Source organism: Pollicipes pollicipes, unplaced genomic scaffold (assembly GCF_011947565.3).
Source record: "Pollicipes pollicipes isolate AB1234 unplaced genomic scaffold, Ppol_2.1 Scaffold_4219;HRSCAF=4965_pilon_pilon_pilon, whole genome shotgun sequence".
Classification (NCBI taxonomy): domain Eukaryota; kingdom Metazoa; phylum Arthropoda; class Thecostraca; order Pollicipedomorpha; family Pollicipedidae; genus Pollicipes; species Pollicipes pollicipes.
The window spans coordinates 28,021,501-28,043,200 of NW_023596448.1; the positions used below are offsets into that span (position 1 = coordinate 28,021,501).

The window sequence follows — 21,700 nt, forward strand, 5'->3', positions numbered from 1 at the left end:
GCCTGGGAATGGCGTCGTTAGCGTGGTCGGTGGGGTCGGTTTCGCCACCGCTCAAGCCGCTGCCAACTTTGCCAACTCATGACGCCAGTCGTGCAGATACTGCTGATACGGCCTGTCGTGTCTACATCATTGATCTGTCCACAGAAATGCAGCTCCCGGTCTTGATGGGAGCGGCCCGTCGCCGCCCCTGCGCCTGCTGTTGCTGTGTGACACTGTGGCACTGAATGACTGTTCCACGGTGATTGTTCCGTGTAGCGCTTCCGGTGTGACTGTCACACGCCATACCGTTCACACAACAGTCAGCGCAGCACAGTCAGAACGGAACAGTCAGCACAGTATCTGTCAGAACAGAACGCTCAGCACGGAACGGTTGGAACGGAGCAGCGTCCCGGCGGCGGTCGGTCCCAGAGCCGGCGGCTGGAGCGGTACCCGGTCCTAGCGGGGTCGCCCGAGTGCCGACAGTGTCTGGAGCAGACACGGGGTCTCGAGCCCCGGTCCTGGCGGGGCCGCCCTACTGCCGACAGCGTCTAGAGCAGACACGGAGTCTCGAGTCTCGGTCCTAGCGGGGCCGCCCTACTGCCGACAGCGTCTAGAGCAGACACGGAGTCTCGAGTCCGCCTCTGGGTGTGATCGCGCACAACTCCGTCCACTCCGCCGTCGGAAATAGCGGTCAGCGCGGTCTCCGCGGAGTGGCAGGCTCCATCTGTCATGCTTCCGTCAGCTGACAGTGCCGGTTACGTCGGTGGCGCACGTTCTGTGCGACCGTCCAACGTCCATTGTTCAGCTCGAACGCTCTGTGCGACCGTCCAACGTCCACTGGTCAGCTCGAACGTTCTGTACGACCGCTCTGTGCGGCTGTTGCGTGCCGAGGGTCGTGCTGTGTCGAGGTTTCTGTGCCGACCGTGTGCTCTCCGTGCCGCTCTGTGCCGCTCTGTGCTGACCTTTCCCCGTCGTGTGTCCGGCCGCAGGTGAAGCAGGGCGCCGAGAACCTCATCAGCATGTACTCGGCCGGCGGCCAGCAGAGCAAGAAGCTGCTGGCCGACGCCCACCAGATGCTGGAGGATGCTAAGGCCAAGATCGACTACATCAAGATGCGCATCAACAAGCTGAGCCAGAACGTGGCGCAGAGCTCCAGCGGCGAGAACCGCTCCATGGGTAACGTGCTGCCCCCCCCCCCCCCCCCTGGCCTAGAGGGGAGTGGCCCTTCCGCGCCTTCCGTGTTCGCCGTGGACTCTGCCGACCGTGTACGGATTGTGTGTGACTCAGTGGCGGCTTGGGCGGGCGATACTGATTTGGCATGGCACGCGGGCGATGTCGGCTTCAGGGCATGTCTGTACTGATTGAGCGTGACTCACTGATAGCGGGGGCTTCAGCGCAGGCCGCTGTCAGGGCTGCTCTGATGGCCGGGGCGCCGGTATCGGGCGAGGTGGGGACCTCGGTAGCGGGACCTCGGTAGCGTCATCGCGTGCGCGTGCGACCCACAACGTGCGCGTGTGACTCCGCGGACGAGGCGGATTAGCAGGCTGTGCGGGCCGCCGGTGTGTTACCGGGGATGGCGGTGGGGTGTTGGAGGAGGCGTCCAGGGGCTTTACAGGGGACGGCGAGCCACTTTTACCACAGGGAAACGTCGAACGGTGATGATAATTTGAGAGAGGGGGAGGCGGTCGCGTCCGTTTTCAAGTTTTTTAGTTTTAGAGTTGGACAGGGCCGTGAGCGTGTGTTGCCTTCAGCGGCCACCTCGTGTGTGGCGGCGCCGGCCGGCTGGCTGTGCGACCGGTGGTCGGGCCCGTGCCGGCGCGTGCTCCCTGGCGCCGGCCGGCTGAGGGACCGATGGCCGGGCCCGTGCCGGTGCGTGCCCCCTGGCGCTGGCCGGCCGAGGGACCGATGGCCGGGCCCGTGCCGGCGCGTGCTCCCTGGCGTCGGCCGGCTGACGGACCGCTGGCCGGGCCTTACCGGCGCGTGCTCCCTGGCGCCGGCCGAGTGGCCGTGATGCACGTTGTCCGCGCTCGGCGGCACCGCCGACCGCCGGAGCGGGCCGGGCCGGGCCGGCCGCCGGGTACAGGGCGAATCCGCAGGCGGACTGACGCCGCTCGGCTGGGTTTTCCCTGGCCGAGTCGGCGCCGCCCGGCCCGGCCCTGCTTACCTGGCTCGGCTCGGCCAGCGCCGTCCGCGGCGCCCGGTCCGGCCGGCGGAGGAGGGGGCCGTCGAGCCGCACCACTCGTGGTCAGAAGAGCAGAGAGCCTGACGGGGCCGCCGCGCAGACACCGGCTCGGCGGGCAGGGGGAGGGGGCCATCGAGCCGCACCACTCGTGGTCAGAGGAGCAGAGCCCGACGGGGCCGCCGCGCAGACACCGGCTCGGCGGGCAGGGGGGAGGGGGCCGTCGAGCCGCACCACTCGTGGTCAGGAGAGCAGAGCCCGACGGGGCCGCCGCGCGGACACCGGTCCGGCCGGCGGAGGAGGGGCCGTCGAGCCGCACCACTCGTGGTCAGAAGAGCAGAGCCCGACGGGGCCGCCGTTCAGACACCGGCTCGGCGGCGCAGGAGGAGGGAATGGCTGTGGGTGGAGGCGCTCGGTGTGGGACGTTAGGTGGCGGCGGGAGCGTGGATGTGGGCATATGGCGACCTGTCACAGATACAAAGTCGGCAGGGTTGGGGTTGACTTTGAAGAGCGCTGACTGTGCTTAGTACGGAACGCGACAGTGGGCTCTTTGGTATGGGTGCTCGTAGCAATGTTGAGCATTTTAGTATGCGGAGAATGAACGGAAAACGTTAAGAGACGGACGAACGTTGCGTTACGAACGTTGCGAACGATTCAGTGTTATGTGAAGGCCATAGATGAGCACAGGATGTGGTGATCGGCTACGAGAGTTTGAGTAAGCTCCAGTTGAATTCTTCTCTGAGATTGGGTATTGCTATGCTCTGAGATTGGGTATCGATATGGGAAGAAGCATGGAAGGAACCGATGACAGACATGGAATTCGTTGAATGCATTTCTCAGCGTTTGCATGTTAAGACCATTTGTAATTTTGGAGCGTTGTCCGTACAGTCCGCAAAAAAATGCCCTTAGTTACCATCCTGAACCTAGAATATGCATGAGCCACGTCGTTGAAGTCGGCGGTGAATACAGAGAGGCCGTTTCGCTGGCTCGCTCGTGATGCGATGCAGCACGCTGGCGTCGCGCCGCCCGGCACGTCTGCGCGGCGTCTGCCGGCGCGGCACGGCCGGTTCCGTCCTTGGAGGGCGGCGCGGCGGTGCAGCGGCCGTCGCGTGACAGCCGACTGACGCGCGGCCACCGGCGCCGGACTCCGTGCGCCTGTCGTGCCGCTACCGTGTTACGGACGGCACCGGGCCGGCGGCGCACACCGGCCGACGGTGACGTCACGTGGGTCCCGGTGACGTCACGGCGGGGCACCCTGTTCTCGATCGGCCGCGCTCAACACGCGCGCCCGGGATCTCCCCTCGTTGTGCCGGTCGCTCCATGGCTGTCAGACGATGTGTGTGTGTGTGTTTGTGTGTGTTTGTTTGTGTGGTGTCCGGGCCAGGGCCGGGCACTGGTGTCCACGGCCCACGCGTCGGCGCGCTGTGTTGCGGGGACGTCAGGCGCAGTGTTCACGTTAACCGCATTATGCTGGGGTCGGCGCAACACTTTGTGGACCGCAGCGCTGCAGACAGCGTGTGCGCGCGTCTTCCCCTCCCCCACCCCGCTGAACCCTGCCCGCGGGCCGGTGACCCGGCTCGACCTCTGAACCCGCGAGCCCCGGTCCTTGCGCCCCGGCGTGGCCCATATCGCCCCAGCCTGACCCCTGGCCGCGGGTGTCCCTGCCTGACCCGCTGACCTGACCTCGGGCAGTGGACCGGGCGTTCGAGTCGAGCCAGCTGACGCCGCTGGATGTGCGTATCGAGGAGCTGCGCCACCACCTGCGCATCGAGACGGCCGTCATGGACGGCGCCAAGAATGCCATCCGCCTGCTCCAGAGCGGCAAGGTCACAGACAAGAAGGCCCTCCAGGAGGTGAGGCGACTGCGCGGGCGGGCGGGCAGGGGAGGGGGTGCTGCGCGGTGGGGCTGAGGTGTGGGAGGGACAGCCAGGGGACGCTGGTGACCGTGTGGAGTTTCGCACCGCGGGAGCAGTGGTGCCCTGGGAGGCGGAGGCGGGCGGCGCTGCTGGAGGTCAGCACTCGGAGCAGCCTGGCTGGTCAGCGCTGTGTTGGTTCAAAGATCGACTTCCAGTGATGCTTGGTGCGATGCAGGGGAGTTGTATTGAACGTGGAAAGGCTCCGTGATTAGGTCCCGCAGATAGGTAATGTCGGCTTCTTTTGGAGGTCTTCGTGGCTAGAGGCTTCTCCATACATCCCGTTAGCAATTCCGACGGCTTCCTCCGTCTGATTGGGGATCTGTGCTGTACGGTGCCGACCACTAAGCCCGTATCTCCCAACAAAAGCGGGGGCTGCCGCAGTCCGGCTGGCGCCGCTCCTCTGGCGGTGGTGCCGCTCCCCTGCTCCCTTCCCCTCCCCCTCCCCCTCCCCTCCTCCTCCCCCGGATGCCTGCGGTCTCGTGCAGCTGTCGGCCCCGCCTCGTGCCGGTCTGAAGTGGACCGAGCTCCGCCGCCGCCACCACCGCCACGCGACATGTCCAAACATAAACACGCTCTGTTTGCGTTGTCTCATTAGCCGATCAGCGCGCGGCGGGAGCCGTGTCAGCAGCCCGGCCGGGCGGTCCGCCACCTGTTGGCCGGCGGGGGAAGCTGTAGTCCGTGCGACGGCCGCTCGTCCGTCGCGCTGCGCGGGGCGGTGCCTCCAGCTGTGGCGGGCAGGAGCCCGGGGCGATCTCGATCCCCTGCGACGATTGGGCGTGGTTGTGTTTGACTTGGCGGCGATCTTGGCACGGCGTCGGCGACATGGGCAGCACGCGGTGACTCTCATAGCCCCGCGCACCGGAAATAGCTCCTGGTGTTTGACTGAAGACGTCGCGCCTGCAACGTGCGGCAATGACGTAAGCCCGCCCTTGGCAACGGAAGCGACTGGTTTGACTTGCGCCGGATTCATCTTCGCCAAGAAGGCCGTACTGACGTCCGCGGTCTAATATTTCTTGATGCAAAACTGGCCGTGGGCCCGGCCTCAACACAAACAGTCCGTGAGCTCGTCATCGCACGATCGTCGGCCGGTCTGGTGTCGGGCTGGCCGCTCTCGGCGCACGAAGCTCGTCTGGCGCCGCTCCAGCGGCCGGCCGGCCACCGACGGGGCTTCCCGCGCCCGCCGACAGGTGTCACCGCCGGCGCGGCTGGCAGCGCGCGGCCGCTGCGTTGGCGCCGCCGGCGTCTGCGGCCGCCAGCGACGCTGGCGGTGCCGGGCGACTGATGCACGCCCGGGCGGCGCTTCAAAGCTTCTGCCGCCTCTGGGGCGGCCATCGGGCGCCGACTAGTGTTATTACGCCGCCTCAGCTGCGTGATTGGCGGGGGTGAACGACCGCCGCGAGGCCACAAGATCGCGCGCCCGTGCCGGGCTGGTTGGCACGAGACCTGCGGCGGAGAGGGAGGGGGCGTGGGTCAGCTGACCGGCCCGCCGCCGGACGGTTCGCTTATTTACGCGGACGGCAGTTGTGGCGCGGCGGCGGCGGCGGGAGGATACGTCCCCGGAGGACACGTCCTCGGAGGAGGACGGCTCCCCGAGGCCACCGCTCGGGGAGGAAGAGGAGGAGGGCGTGGTGGTGGTGGCGGGGCGATGGCCGCGTCCCGCCCCGGCCCGCGCCGTCTCTCAGCCGAGCTGGCTGTCAGCTGTCCGTCGGCCGCCGGTCGTCTCCGCCTCCGCTGCTCGTGGGAAGAGAGCGCCGACGCCGGCCGGTCGGCGCCCGGACGGCACGCGCCGGAGGAGATGCCCGGACAGTGCGGCACGCCCGGCAGCCGGCTGGGGCTCTCGAGCCCGCCGGAGTCCCACCGACGCAGCGTCGGCGTGCAGACGCTCCGGCGGACCCCGCCGCCGCCGCCGCCGCCTCCGCGGGGTCCACAACAGGCCGGCGACGGCGTCCGTGTGCTGGTGCACCTTCCGCGGCGACGGCGGCGGCCGGCCGAGCCGCCACTCGCCGCCGGAAGTGAGGAGCTCGGCCTGGTGGACGACCGGCGGCGGCGGTCGCGCGCGCTCAGCCCGGCCGAGCGGCGCCGCGTTGACCGCGGCCCGCCGTCGCCAGGCGCCGGCTCGCGCTGCAGCTGCGTCGCGGCCGGGCCGCCGGTCTGCGCGCGGTGCGGCCGGCCGCCGCCGGGCGGCGCCGCCGATTGGGAGCGGTCTAGCGCTAAGCGCGGCGGCTCGCGGCTGTCCGACGACTCGTCGCTACGGGCGGCGTTCGGCTCGTGGCGAGGCGAGGTGGCGTCCACGCCGCGCCGCCGCCGCTCACCACCGCGCGGCGCTCGGCGTCCGGTGCGACTGGACGTGTTCTGCTCGGGCTCGGAGACGGACGGCGACAGCAGCGACGCGTCGGGCGGCACGCTGCGCGCGCCGGCCGACGGCCGGCGGTGGTGCTCGCTGCCGCGCCGCGCCGGCGGCCGCTCACCGCGATTCGGCGACCTGCAGTGGCGCTCCAGCGAGGCGACGGCCGGCCGCGCGGCCAGCGGCGGCGAGTGGGACCGCGTGGCGGCCTGGGCGGAGGCGCGCCGCCGCCGCGGGCCGGGCCGCGATGCTGAGCCGGCCGCGGAGGCAGCGTCAGGCGCCGAGCGCGGCGCGGCGTGCCGTGACAGCCGGGAGCGGACCGCGGCCGCCGCCAGCCCGCCGCGTGGCGTCGGCTCGGCGTGGCGATGCTGTCCGTCCGGGACGCGGGTCGAACTGCCGCCGCCGCCGCATCGGCCGCGCGCTGCCGACCCCGGCTCTGCCGACGGCGAGTTCTGGGTCCGAGCCGAGGACTGCCGGTTGGGGCGGGCGCCGCGAGCGGAGAGGGCCGCCAGTGAGCCGCCACAGAGGAGGGATCGTCAGTAGGGGCGTCACGGCGTTCAGCGTTCAGTCAGCTGGCGCCAGTCGACTTGGGCTAGCTCCAAGCGGGTCGCCGGGACTCAAGAGATACGGGTGTTCACCACACACAGCAGAAGGCCGCAAGTTCTTGTCTGCTATCCTTCAGTGCTCACCTCATAATACGGAGGCGCGTGAACGGGCCGATGTTGGGCGTGACTTGGACGCGACCGGCCGATGTAGAGTACGATTGGTGGCAGTGGAATGAGTAAATGAACAGCGGGCTTTAACTCCTTCCTTAGTAAGGAAGCAAAAGAGAGAGGATAGAAAACCAAACCCGGCTCTCTGATACACGACGAACAGACAGCACTGGATCCCACCTGCTGAGACGGAGCGCGTCCCTGGAAACCCCGCCCCAGCTGAAGCTCGTGGCATCGAAGACTCGCTGACTCGGTCGGGCACGCTGTAACGGGTGTGGCGTCGTGGCCTTTCTGTGGGAGTTGAACCACAGGGCCAACCGAGCAGCTGCTGAGTGGTCACCGCCCCGGCCAGAAAGCACGGCAACTGCACTGGCGAACGTAACGACGGCGACGGCTCGACAGCGATGTCGGCGTTCGGCACTTGTCGGCGGCGTGTCACGGTTGCTGCGGGCCATTTATGATAATGGTGTTCTGCTGATAGAGCACGTACTACACGGACGAGGTGATGTGTGATTGGCAGTCGGTTCGGGAATCGAGTGTCAGCGGTCTCACCGACATCGCTGACAGCTGTGACGGGCGTGCTGAGTCACAACGCCACGCGTAATCGGGCCTCCCCCCGTCCGACCCATCGTCATCAAGACAAACAAACACGGCGTGGACGCCCCGTGGACAAACGTCCCGTGGACGCCCGTCGCGCACGAGAAGCTGGTGACGGGCTGAAAGGATGCTGCTAAGGGATGCTGCAGACTGGCGCAAGACATCCAGCCGGCTAGACGTCGGGCCGCGGTGTGGCCCGCTTTTCTGGGTACAGTGCTGCTCCCCTTCGCTGCGCCGGCAGGGCCGGCCGCGTCGAACGGCTGGGCTGGCGTGCTTGACCTGTGAAGTGGCCTGGCGCGTGCCCCGGTCAGTGGGAGTGCTGCTCCCCACGGGCGGAGTCGGGTCAGTCGGCAGCGATCTGGCGCGCGTACTGACGCTCGATTCGGGCACTCGGATCCGCGCAGTGCGATGGTCGGGACCGAATGCCGCACTTCGCCCAGACGAGTGGAGTCGGGACGGCTTGGTCTCGCTTCTGGAGAGGATGACGCACCCACAAGCCGATTCGCTTCGGCCCGATTGGAGCCGTGAGTGACACTGCTGCGTTCCGACCGGGCCAGGCCGGGCGTCGCTCCCCCGACCGGGCCAGGCCGAGCGTCGCTGCCCCGACCGGGGCGGCCGGCCCGAGCGATGCCACAGCTGGGTCGGCGGCGCCACCTGCGGCGCCGGGCGCGATCGATGGCGCCGTGTCGACACGTGCGGGCGGCCGCCAGTGTCCGCTCGCCCGCCGCCCGGCCCGGCCGGTCGAGCAGCGCAGAGCGAACCGAGTGACGCCTAGCCAGCCGGCCTGCCGCCGCCGCCGGGGTTCGTGTCGGGCGCGTGAGAGCGCCGCCGGGACGCGTGTGTCGGGTGGAGCGGGCCGGCGAGGTGCGTGACGCGACGGGCCCCTCGGGCCCGGCTCAGTGGAGGCGTGAGTGGTGGACGGACCGGCCGTCGGTATAGACGGCACGTCACGCTGAGGGACGCGACGGCGTCCTCAGGACCGGTTCGGTGAGGACGTGCCGAGCTTTTCGTGAGTGACCTGCGACCGCCGGACAGACGACGGACGTGTGTCGCGGCTCGGCGGGCGGCAGGAGGTGGACGGTGGTAGTGAACCGACGACGGTGCGGCGGCGCGCGCGCGACCACCGGGCCGCGGCTCGAGCCGCGTCAGTGCTGCGGCGCCAAGTGTGGTAAATCGGCGTGCCGGACGCCAGCGCCGCCGCCGTCCTCGCCGCGGAGACCCCGCTCTGTCGACCGCCCGGCTCTGAGCAGCCGGCGGCGCGCTCTGCCCGGCGCCACGTGAAGCCGCGCCGCGCCGGCCGGCGCTCGCTCCGCCTGTCAGGACCGGCATCGATCGGCGCTCGTGAGCGTCGCCCGCCGCCGCTGCCACCATGGCCGACGTGTACGGCCGGTACGTGCTGAAGGCCAAGGGATTTTGGACGCGACTCGTCGACCGCGTCAAGCAGAAGCGCAAGGTGGGCCCGGCGGACGACGCGCGCCACCGCGCCCGCCTCAAGCAGACCTCATGGAAGTCCAAGTCGCTGTTCAACGTGTCGGTGACGGACGGCGGCGGCAGGGCCGGCTACCGGCGCCTGCGGCCGGGCCAGAAGGCGCGCAGCGAGCTGTCGGTGCTGGGCGACGAGGCGGCGCCGCGGCGGCTGTCCCGTCCGCACCTGCCCGACCTGGTGCCGCGGCTGTCGGCGCTGCACGCGCAGGCCGTGTACTCGGACAGCGATGAGAGCGGCGCCAGCTCCAACAGCGCGTCCACGGTGATCTACAAGCCGCCCGGGCCGGGCCCGGCGACGGAGCCGGCGACGGAACCCAAGCTAGAGCCGGGGCCAGAGCCCCAGCCGGATCCGGAGTCAGGACCCCAGCCGGAGCTGGAGCCGGGGCCGTCGGATTCGGGCGGCGGCTTCGAGAGGCAGCCGCCGGCGATAGCGGCCGAGCGGGCGGCGCGATTCAACCGGCTCAACCGGCTGCAGCAGGCGGTGCTGGCGCTGCGCTGTGTGGCGCAGCAGCACGCGGCGCGCAAAACCAGCTCCAGCTCCACGGACAGCTCGTCGTCGTCCGGCTCGAGCGGCTCCGCAGACTCGTCGGGCTCGTCAGGCTCGTCGGGGTCGTCGGGCGGCGATTTCTACAGCGAGTCTGAGTTGCTGAGCGATAGCGGCGACGACTCACCGGATGACGAGCCGCCGCCGCCGCGCCGCTCACGCTCCGTCGAGGAGTTGCTGGAGTTCGCGCGTCGCCGCCGCGCGCTCAAGCAGCTGTTCTTCCAGCGCTCCATCTCGCTAATGGAGACGGCGCGCAACGCCTCTGGCGGCGGCGAGCGGCACTACCGCGCCGGCCCGGCCGACCGCGTGGCGGCGCTGAAGGCGACCTTGCTGCGCCGCGCCTCGCTGGAGGATCAGGTACCGCCGCCGCTGCCGGGGTCGGGAGGAAACGAGGGAGGGTCCTGGTGGTCGTGGTGCGTGAGAAGAGGAGGCTGGCTCGGCCACCGCCCCTCTCTGCGTGCTTTGCTGGACCGACGCCCACGAGCCGGTGACCAGTGTATGCGGCCGCTGTTCGTTTGGGAACGACTAGGCCGTAAGCGACTGGTGACTGCCGCTCATATTCCTTCGGACTGGAGCCCAGACCCGTGGTGGCGGGACACTGGCGCGCCACCGCTGTTCAGCTGGTTCACCCTGGCTACGGCCTGTCCTGACCAGTATGGTTTTACGAGAGGATACGCTGCCTGCTGCCAGCCGGGTTCCGCCGAATTATCAAGGCACTAGGCAGTGAAGATGTCCTGGGCTGCGAGTGCCCTTTGGGGTAAGCTTGTCCGTTGATCAATTTGAGATGAATTCCCGCATTAAATCGCGGAATCTACCGTCGTGTCGTGGCTTGGCGCCTCTCAAACACGGACGCTGAATAAGTGCTGACGTTGTGTCGCCGGCTGCCGGCCGCGGGTGGGGAGGGGCCGTGGCGCCGGCTCCGGGCGCGGCGCAGCTGTGGAGCGGCCCAGCTGCCGCGTCGCCGCCGGCTGCGAAGCCACCCGACTGTCGGAAGTGACGCACCGCCGCCGAAGACAAAGACGGTGGCGGCGGCGAACTGCGTAGGCTCGAGGGAGAGGGACGTGGCTCGAGGCAGTCGGTTTTTTAGTTGCTGCATGTTGCTGAGGCTGAGTGTTGATATTGGGACGTAAGTGGTGAATGGTCGCAAACCATCTTCCCCTTTCGACGGGTGCCGGCAATGGTACGCTGGTGCCTCTCATTGAAGCGTGCTCCACATACTGCCTTTCAGAGGACACCTGACGCCTATACAGCCCGTTTTAGCGCACTTCAGCAAGAAGGCGTATCTGTGCCTTCTCCGTGCCGTTATGCAACGGGCGCTTGTCCTGACAGATGTCGGCGCCTCGGCCCCCCGACAGTCGCCTGACGGGAGTGGGTCAGGCCGCCGGATGCGGCTCCATTGTCGCGCCTCCGGCAGCGCCGCACGCACCGCCACAGGTGTCGGCCTGAGCGCGTGCGACGTCCGGGCGGGCGGGTCACGCCGGCGGCGGGGGCGAGCGGCGGGCCGGCCGCCGCTGAGGTCGGCCGGCAGGCTCTGTGTGATGCTGGGGTGCTCGGGGTGGGGAGGCTGCCGGGGACGGCATCGCTTGTGGTGGTCGGTTCCGTCGGAGGTTCGGGTGCTCCGCGCTGCTCACTCTCAGTGGCGAGGTCCCGTCTTTTGGCCTGGAAGTCGCGCGTTCGAAGAGCACCATGGTGGTCGTTTTTCTTTTGAGTTCTCCACTGCGGTCAAACTCAGAGCCCATAGCACCTCTGAGCGTGCAAAGCACTAAGCTCTGCTGAACAGAACTCGTCGGCAACGTCCCTGAGCGACCTTTGTTCGTTATTGGCTCTGCGCCGGTGGATGTGTTTTCCACAACAATAATTGCTCGGTTATGCTGGGATAGAACTACACCCTGAGGTGCACACTGAGATCTCGTCGTGCATAGCCATGGTAGACTGCGTGGAGCCTGGGGCACGGGTACACACCGTTCCGGGGTCCGTTCGCCGGCGGCAGTGCGGCCGGTCCATAGCGACAGCCGGTGGTGAAGCCTGTCCGCATGTGCTTGCTGCCAGGTCTGGTCACCTCGCTTACCCGTGAGGTGACCGTGAGCCGCGAGTGGGTCCCGCTGTTCCGCTCAGGCCCTGCGCCCGCCGCCGGCGCCGCTCGGCGTGAGCGGCGCGGTTTGTGTTCCGCTCGAGCCTCGCGTCAGGAGCCGCGTGCAAGGCGAGCCGCCTGTTGGCGCGGCATGGTGGCCACGGCTGAGCGTGGGTCGGCCGTGCCGCCCATGGCGCGCGCCTGATGTGCCGCCCATGGCATGCGCCTGTTGTGCCGCCCATGGCGCGCGCCTGGTGTCGTGCCGCCCATGGCGTGCGCCTGGTGTCGCGCCGCCGCCCGGCCGCCCCGCCCCGCCGTGCCGGTGGAGGGCAGGTGTCGGTCGGCGCTCCCCCGCGGTCCGTTGACGCTCCTGGCTGAGCGCCGGCCGCGGGCTGGCACGCCCAGCTGGAGGTCACGGCCCGCCTGTCGGCAGTATATCAGCGGGAGCGACGAACGCCGCGACATGTCACACCTGCTTCGCGACGTGCCCTTGCGAAGCTGGTGCATGTCAGCGGGCATTTACCGTTGTCGGCCAGGGCTGGCGCGCTTCGCTGCGGGCTCATTCTGACACGATGATGATCTATTATTAACGGTGGCCTACCATTGGCTGCTGCTGGTCACGTGACACTGCTGCAGGATTGGAGCGAGGGGCATGTAGTGGCTGTCATTCGTGAAGAGTGTTGTTGTGTCGACTAGCTTTAACTACTCGAATATGGCACGTGTGTGCGCAGCCTTCTGTTAGTGTCCTCGTACAGATGAATACGCGCGGATGTATGACACGTGTGCGCCTGCGGCTGATGTGTATGTCTCGCACAACTGAACCAGAACAACCTCATGCCCTGTGACCTTGACCTCATGCCCTGTGGCCGTGACCTCATGCCCTGTGAACAACCTCAGTCGTCATGCCCCGTTTTGATCAGTCCGTTCGACTGAATACTAACAGCCGTCCAATGCTGGCTGTAAACATCAACTCACAAGTTTGGTCACAAATCCAGGCAGATGCACTGCTCGGCACCTGAGACCCTGTGATCTGAACTCCAGAGGGGGGGGGGGGGGGGGGTGATGGGAACACCATCTCATGGCGCGAAATCTACAGGCACCACGAGTACCAGCGGTAATCCGAGAGCCAGAGAGCCAGAGCGTATGAGAGAGCAGGAGATAGTGTTCATGTGTGTCCCGACTGACGGCGGTGTGCGCGTCCGGCAGGCGCAGCAGAGTCTGCAGGAGTCCAGCCGCAAGCTGGACCTGCTGCGCCTCTCGCTGGACCGGAGACGGAAGGAGCTGCCGCCCGGTGAGCCGCCGCGGGGTCGCGACCTCCGACCTCAGCTGACCGGAGACGGGCCGGAGGGCGCGAGGGGTGTGACATGGCGACTTGACCTGGTCCGACTTGAGACCAGGGATTTGTTGAGTCATCAGATAAGAAGTGGCCAGATGATGTTTGTTATGCTATACTTTGTCGGACCCGAACATCACATTAAACCAGACCGGAAGGTGCCGGGATGCGGTCTAGAACGACTGAAACTTGGATGACTTCACGTTTAGACTACGCGGCCTTGTGTCTTGATGTATTTTTGCAGGTGTATTTTTGCAAGTGCCTTGTTGTTTAGAGCACCCAATTGTGAAATTTGCTAAGTGCGTCTCCATCTGTGCGTCTCTAAGTGCGTCTCCAGTGCGTCTCCATCTGTGCCGTAGGGGTGCTGTGTACTGCTGGGCGCGAGTTTGCGTGTCGCAACTCGGGCGCGATTTCTTCTCGTTGGCCGGCTTTTATCAGTTGCGAAATTACGCAAGTGGTACGCAGTTGGCGCGCAGCATTTCGAAAGCTCTCCGTTGTACCCTGCAACAGACCCTAGCAGTCGGAACGCAGATAGCTGGCGAAACGAACTCCGTAACGATAGAGATGTGCTTGGACAGACTGCTGAACGGTCGTTACAGCCAGAGTATGTAGCTGACTCAGAAAGGTTGAAAGACAAATTTCCAGTTTGGTGCCGGTGTTTTCAATCAGCTGCTTCCATTAAACTGCTCCTAATGGTTTGGTCGAGGGCTGTCGAGAGCCGGGCGAGGACCGTGACTGTTGACGTCTGGGTAGAAGTGTCTCGACACAGGTTCCTGCTGTTCAGAAATCCCCAAATGAACTCGCTGCCTCGTAGACAGCAATGGTTTAGTGTCTTTTCAGGCGCCCTGTCCGTTTGCTGTTGTTGGTCAGGGCACTAGCAGAGGCATTCGATATTGTCTAGGAGTTCGGGGCTCACAGCACTTGTTTTGCCATACCGCCCCACCACATCACAAACGTTCTTAATACGCTGTCGCTGGTTCTGTTGCAGTTCATTAGATATCCATGTACAGCTTTATAGCTATGATATCTGGACCGGTGATGGTGTTTGGCTGTCGTTGCCCAGCGCAGCTACACTCCCCGCAGCGGCGGGGAGTGTCGCCTGTGCTTTGCTGCTGTGCTGTGCTGTGCTGCGTGACGTGCTGTGCTGTGCTTAACGTCCGCGGGTCGGTCCTCGCCCGGCGCCAGGCTCCATCAAGGCGTCGGAGCTGAAGGAGGACCTGGAGCAGGTGCAGTCGCCGTCGTCCAACTCGGCCAGTCTGGAGAACTTCCGCCGCTCCAGCGAGGTCAAGGAGAACGTCGCCGCGTCCGGCTACCGGCCCAGCATCAGCGTGGTGAAGACGGCCGCCGTCACCGGCAAGCTGGAAGTGCGGTGAGTGGCGCCGGTGACGCGCGGTGACCGGGCGGTGACTGAGCGGTGACCGAGCGGTGACCCGAGCGATGACCGAGCGGTGACCCGAGCGGTGACCGCCACCGGCGCGCGGGCGGCAGCGAGGTCCAGAGGCCGGCCGACACTGCCGGAATGCCCGGTCGGCAGAAGCGTCGACGTCGCTGAGCGGGCGGGCTCGGCGGCGTCTCGTCGGCGAGATGTGTGGGCGTGTGCTGGTGGTGTGCTCGGCGCCTGGCGGTGCGACTGTGCGGTCGTGAGACTCGACTCGTGGATGAGTGTGGGAGTTGACTCGTGGATGCCTGTGCGCAGATCGTGTCCTTCATTAGACTGGCATTAGATGTGATCCGTTAATGCGGACTGACGCAGATCGCAGTCGCCGTCATGGTTGGCGCAAAATCGCCCAACGCTGACGCGCCCGTAAATCCCACACCGCCAACAGCCGCCGTCTCGATTGCGCAAAATTGGCGCCGTTGGCAGGCGGCGACTGTTCACTGTGCCGACGTGTGGGCCTGTCCGACTCTGTCGGCGCCCGGCCGGGGTGATGAAACAAGTGGCGGCCGGCGCCGTCGGCCGGCGGCGGCGGCAAGTGTTCCTGCGCCGGCCCCGCTGACCTTGGTGGAGCCGCGCGTGCTCTGAATCACCGGCCGCACGCCGCCTGTCGACATACAACGCCCACGGTTGGGGCGCGGCGCGCGCGCCGATGGGGAGGGGCAGTGCGTCCGGCGGCAGTCGGCGACGGAGGAAGGGATGGGGCGTTGGGTGACGGATGTTCGCGATGCGCTTGTGTACGGGCAGGCGTGTGCCCCGCACGTGACTGGCCGCACCGCGAGGGTGGCCGGGTGGATGCCGCTCCGTGGCCCGGCGCAGCGCTCTGGGGGTGGCGGTCACAGGTGCGTGGGGCCCCGCGCCGCGCGCCGCTGCGTCAACAGGACGGCGCGGCGCACGGCGTGTTGCGCGGCGTCGTCGGCGTATCGACACGTCAGAGCGTTGCGCCATCGGGAGCGGCGGCGCCGGCCGAGCCCCGGAGCCGGCTGGCCGGCCGGGGCGGGCGCCCGTCCACCCGGTACGCAGGCCGGGACGTGTCCGGCTGGTGCCGGTGGCGGTGTTCGTGTCTCTGTCACACTGGCCTCTCTCCGCGTCGGCTGGCGGTGGGGGGTGTCAACCGCTGCGAGCCGTCTGCCTGGCTGCAGGAGGGACCTAGAAGTGTCTCTGATCTCTCCGTGCAGAATAGATGGCTGGACTGCCGGAGCCTCTGGAGGAGGTGCTGGGCCGGTCCCCGCCAGTGTCACTGACTGTGTCCCCCCGGTGGCAGGCTGCTCGGCTGCCAGGGCCTGCTGGAGGAGGTGCCGGGCCGGTCCCGGCGCGACTCTGCGCACAGCATATCTAGTCCGTCCGACCTGCGCTTCTTCATGAAGGGCGTCACCGGCCGCTCGTCCTCCAAGTCCTACAGCGTCAAGGACGAGACGAGCAGTGAGTGCGCGCGCGCCTGCCGCGCCGCGCCGCGTAGTCGGCGCATGTGGCGCGCGGACGGCGAGGGCTGCGCTGCGGCACGGGTGTGCTGGCGGCGGCCCGCCCGCTCAGTGCCGGTGGCCGGTGTCTGTGTGGCGCTCGCCTGGATGGGGCAGTTGTGCACGCATGTCGCATGTGGAGCGCCGGGTTGTGGGTGTGCTGTCCTGCCTGCGCAGCTGGGGGCGACGCCGGTTTTTGCGGGGCTTTTTTGGTCGCCGGGCGTTACGCGTTGTCATCGCCGCTGTCGGCGGTTTTTGCCGCGCCGAACTCGCGCGGTCCTGAGCGCTGACAAGACGTACTAATGGTGTCCGCGGGTTAACGTACATCAGAGCGCTTGTCCTGACCCACAGGGCTACTAATGAGCTGAAAGGGGGTTCAGACCTATTCAACAACCAGACAGCAATAAATCAAACCCAATGACTGCAATAAAATACTGAAGGTGCGGATTAACTAAATGGATCTCATTGCATTCGGGCGACGCGAGTACATATCTGTCGCCATGTTAGCTTCATCCCGCCTGAGTCGTCATTATGCAATTAAGCGGCAATGTGTATGCGAGAGACACCACCACATAAACTTAACGTAATCAAGTGTGCGATAACTAGCCGGTCGGTGATCTTGAATGGGCGCCGAGCGCTGAACCGTGCGTATGCCGTTCTTCGCGGGCTGTCCATAGCTGGAAACTAAGCGTAGCTTACTAGGCATGTGTCCGAGTGTTTCATCTGACTAATATCACTCCCGCGCTGCACATAGTTCTGGCTGGTGTCCGTCCCGAGCGCCCTCATCCCGAGCACACTCGTCCTCTCCGGGCACTTGCGTCAGGCGGCGTCGGCGAGGCTCCCGCGGCTCTGGCGTGCTCAGTTTTCTTGCTTTCACTTTGACCTCTCAAAAAGATTAGACATGTGCACCAGAGTTGTGTGCTGCTCGATTCGGTGCTCACTTAACTGGAGTGAAATCTATCAGCTTAAAGGCTCGTCGCTGCGGAGCCTTAGCTCATGCAAAACTGAGGAGTGCAAAAACAGTGACCGTTTTCCTCCACACCTTGAAGCATTAGAGCAAAACACTGTTAATAAAAACGAGGATTTGATTCCCTGAAGCAATACAGCACGTGCTAAAAAGATCCAGAGAGTAAAAGACCGGAGAGACCCGGACGTCGTCTGTCCCGCCCGCCCTCGCTCCGGCACTCTCCTGTGCCCCACGCCCTTGCACCCTGCACCCCGCACCCAGCACCCTGCACCGTGCACCCCGTGACGGTGGGCGCTGCACGCGGCCGCGCGCGGCCCGGCCGGTCGACACTGACTAACCGTGCGCCGCTGCTCGGCCGCATGCGTGCCGCCAGACCCGGGCCTGGTGCGGCAGGTGCTCAACAACCCGTGTCTGCCGCGCTCCGCCGAGCTCGCCTCCAGTAAGTCTCTCGGCCCGTCTCCTCCGGCGCTGTCTCTCTCTCTCTGTCTCTGTGTCTCTCGTTTTGGCTGTCCTCGCGGCCCTCCCACCCGCCCCACCCCCGTCCCGTTGCGGCGGCGGCACGGCTCGGCGGCGCCACCTGCTCTGCGAAACGTGCCGTCGTTTACGGCGGTTCAAGTGTCCGTTGCAATTAATTCTACGCATCGTGGAACCTGGTCGGCCCCCGCACTGGGTGGTGACACAAGGCATCATCACTTCGGCATGGTAGACGTTAAGCTGTTGCGGCCAGTGCGTTATTGACAGCATGCCGAGTGGATTCTGCTTTCTCTGAAGCCCTGACACCGTGCCGCTGCCGCGCGGGGACCCTGTCCCAGCCTTCCGTCGTTCTGTCGTCTTCTTTCGGCTCTGCTGGGGCTTCTGTTACTCTTTCGATGTCTGTCTGAACCGGGGCTGAGTGGCGCTCTTGCCTGTTGGGGCGTTGTTTTCGTGACCGTTGTCTCCGGGTTGAGATGCGTGCATGCTGTTCGACTGGCGTCTCGCACTCGTTTCTGCACGGCCCTCGACTTGTCTCGTTAGTCATCTGGCTGAAAGCCTCGTCAGCTGTTGCCCGAGGATCACTTCCGGTCCTATCCTTTGCCCAGTTGTGTCGTGGAACACCTCCGTTTCCAACAGCTCTCCTCCACGCCGTTCCGCGCCGCGCGCGCCCGTCGCCACAAGCCGTGCCACACTGCCCCGTCATCCGCATTGTGCTCGGGCTAAACCCAAGCGGTGCCCAAGTCACTCGGGCCGTGTTCGGGCCGCACCCTGGTCATGCTCGGGCCGTGCTCGGGTCGCACTCGGCTCATGCTCGGGCCGTGCTCGAGTCGTACTCGTGCCGTGATCAGGCCGTACTCGGGTCGTGCTCGGGCCGTGCTCGGGCCGTACTCGGGCCGCGTTCGGGCTGACGGGCGGCCGGCGCGCCATGTGCCGCCAGACGAGATCATGGCCGTGCTGAAGCTGGACAACGTGACGGTGGGCCAGACCAGCTGGAAGGCGTGCTCCCAGCAGGCGTGGGACCAGCGCTTCTCCATCGACCTGGACAAGTCGCGCGAGCTCGAGGTCAGTGGCCGGCGCCGGCTCGCTGGCGGAGGGCGGGACGAGTTGCGTCACCGAGCTCCCCGTGCGCACGGAGGGACCGGTGCTGGCTGCTGAGGTGGGGCGGCACCGGGCGCCGGTTTTCCTCTTTTGCTCTCAGGACTGTGGCCTCTTTTTCACTCTGGACAGGCCCATGTGAAGTTGGCGATGTGGCGGGGTCAAGGTAGTGAATTGTTTGGGGCAGAATGAACCCCGTGAGCGTGCGTGTGAGGCGGGAAGGTCACGCCGGGGTCGGACAGGTTCTCAGCCCAAGTTCAGTGACTTGGGCTGCACGTCCGTACGATCGTTTGGCGTCGTGGGTGATGTGCGATTTACACCGTCGGCAGGGAACGGTTCATGACGTCATTTTGGGGCTCTTCCTGCGCTGGGTTTGCGGGGCTGTGGGTGCTCTTCACCTTACGTAACGTGCTTGTGAGATGTGCACTTTACCTGACGTACTGGTGCGACCTGGGACGACTCCTGCCCTCGTGTAACACATCCCAGCCCCCCCCCTTCCCCCCCCCCCCCCCATTGAAATACGGAGATGTGTGAGGAATGATAAAGGGTGATCGTTTGGCCGCGAAAATGTGTGCTTCGTTCGCGACAGGTGCCGAGAAAGTTTTACTAATTGTATATAATGTTGCCGACCATTCTGATAGTTCTGAATTTGGTGGCGATGTGTGTACGTGGGGCCGTGCGCCGATGTGTGGAGTGACACGTGTACTCCACACGCGCGTGGCCAGAGTTCCGTACATGTATGGCGCACTCGCCGTGCGCCAGCTGCACCCCGTTCGCGGCGCGAGCAAACTAAACCGGCGACTCGCCCGCCAGGTGGGGTGCCGGTAGTGTAGTGGCTAACGCTTCGTCGTGGTTAACGCGTCTGCGTTAACCACTACACGTCTGTGAAACCAGAGGTACGGGGTTGGATTCCCCGCGGTGCCCGCCCTTCCTGCCAGGGTGACAGGCAGGCGACGCCATATAGCCTCAGCAGCTGAGTGCGTCGTAAAGTCCCAATGACATGACATGACACACGCCCGCCAGGTGGACATCTACTGGCGCGACTGGCGGTCGCTGTGCGCCGTCAAGTTCCTCCGCCTGGAGGAGTTTATCGATGACGTGCGGGACGGCATGGCGCTTCAGCTGGAGCCGCAGGGCCTGCTCTTCGCAGAGGTACGCCGCCCGCTGCGCCCGCACTGGCCCGAGTTGGCGGCGCGGTCGGCTTACACGTGGGAGATCCGGGTTCGGGTCCCAGCGGGCGGGCGCTGTAGCCCCCGGCGCTGATATGAGCCATGCGCTCGCCAGCCGCAGTTCACAAAGGGTGGCCCGACGAGGTGTTCAGCGCAGCCTTTAGAGCAGCTGCTGTGGAAGTCTGTGTGGGTTGGTCGGGTTGGATTCGGCGGTGTCATGATTGGACAGGTGATAGCTGATGGAGGTCTCGTGGTCTGAAGGACGCCGCCTCGGTCGATGCACCCGATTTTGATGCTCGGTCTTCGCATGTGTCGTTCGTATCCCGCGCGTCATTCGCCCCCGCGCAGGATCTGTGGTGACAGCTTCATACACCAGCTGGACGTGTCTTGCCATCTTCCCGTGTTTGCTCACGCTCGGCTCCGAGTTTTACTGTGTGCTGCCACCGCAGATAAAATTCCTGAACCCGATGATATCGCGTCGGCCGAAGCTGCAGCGCCAGCGCAAGATCTTCAAGCACAAGGGCAAGACGATCCTGCGCCCCAAGCAGATGAACATCAACGTGGCCACGTGGGGTCGGCTGATGCGACGAGATCTGCCGGCCGACCAGGGCAACGAGGCCTCCTCGGGCCCGTCCAGCCAGAGCAGTGAGTGCGCGCCGGAGGGGCGGGCAGCGCAGGCGCCGGAGCAGGGCCCGTCCAGCCAGAGCAGTGAGTGCGCGCCGGAGCAGGGCGACGGGGCGACCCCGGGCCGGCGTCGTCAGGCTGTGGGTGGTGGGTCGCCGGCGGGGGAGGCGAAGGGGAGGGGTGACGAGGCGCTTCCTCATACCTAGATAGACTCCGGATGTTCAAGTCGAGGGACGTGTCCGGCGGCGAGAGGCCGTCTGAACGGTCCTGTTAGCGCGGTCGGTGCCGGGACCGTGGGTGTAGGACGTGTTGTGTCAAAGCTAAGTCGGCTTGAGGTGTTGCGTTGCTGGTCACTTTATAACCCACTTGGCTCCGTTGCGGATGCTTTTAAGCCAAGTAATGTCTGTTAGACCCGGCGCTACATCCAGAATGATTCATTCTAACGCGGTGTCATCACGAACTCCTGTCTCGTGTGCATTGCTCCCGTTGAGCACCTTTGATAGCTCGTTCAGCGGGCAATGTGTGCACGGCAAACTCGCAAGACAAGGGACTGGCGTGCCGTCTTGTCTTTTCCTGTTCCGTCCCTTGCGTGTGCTGGGCTGGACCGGCGCCAGGCTGTCACTGACTTGCGCGTGCGCGCGCTCGCCAGGCACGCTGCAGCGGCCGCTGGGCCGGCTGGACTCGGTGCCCGACGACATGGAGCCGGCCGAGCTGCTGACGCCGGCCGAGGGCGGCGCTGCCCGACCGCTCACCATGTCAGAGGCGGTCAAAACCACACCGCCGCCCACCATATACTCACATACGCCCAGGTTAGTGCCGACCTTTTACTCACCATGTCAGAGGCGGTCAAAACCACCGCTTCGTCCACCATGTATTCACACACGCCCAGGTTATTGCCGACCTTGTACCCGCCATGTCAGAGGCGGTCAAAACCGCCCCAACGCCCACCAAACACTCAAATCCGCCGGGGCTGGTGCCGGCCGTGTATTTTAGCACACTGGTTTGTGACCTGTTACTTGGTTGCAATCACCAATGCGAGCGATGGCCGTTTTGGACTTGTTGACTGCATAGCCAGGCGATCTCGTTTTCCTTGCGGCCTTGTTGCGTGGTTGCCATGGACTCCCTGGTCCAATGTCTCGGCGCCTGTTGCAGTTTATCGTCGAGCTCCAGTTTACACGGGATGCGGAAGCCGCTGGCCGTCCCCACGCCCACCGTGCCGCCGAAGCTGGGCTCGCCGACCGAACCGCTGGCCAAGGTAAGTCCGCCGCTGCTGCCATCTGGTGGCGCCCGCCGGCGGCTGCGGTTGTCTGCGAGA

General features: G+C 65.9%; 1 protein-coding gene across 1 annotated transcript in view; it reads left to right on the top strand.

Moving 5' to 3' along the window:
- LOC119095112 (serine/threonine-protein kinase N2) overlaps window positions 1-21,700 on the top strand; it is a 129,428-nt gene that overhangs the window by 68,528 nt on the left and 39,200 nt on the right. The window contains exons 4-14 of the mRNA XM_037217999.1: window positions 969-1,155; window positions 3,851-4,011; window positions 13,035-13,119; window positions 14,347-14,530; window positions 15,861-16,018; window positions 17,397-17,462; window positions 18,435-18,559; window positions 19,616-19,744; window positions 20,211-20,406; window positions 21,035-21,194; window positions 21,538-21,640. Of these exons, the coding sequence (XP_037073894.1) occupies window positions 969-1,155; window positions 3,851-4,011; window positions 13,035-13,119; window positions 14,347-14,530; window positions 15,861-16,018; window positions 17,397-17,462; window positions 18,435-18,559; window positions 19,616-19,744; window positions 20,211-20,406; window positions 21,035-21,194; window positions 21,538-21,640 (1,554 nt within the window). The remainder of the gene's footprint in view (window positions 1-968; window positions 1,156-3,850; window positions 4,012-13,034; window positions 13,120-14,346; window positions 14,531-15,860; window positions 16,019-17,396; window positions 17,463-18,434; window positions 18,560-19,615; window positions 19,745-20,210; window positions 20,407-21,034; window positions 21,195-21,537; window positions 21,641-21,700) is intronic.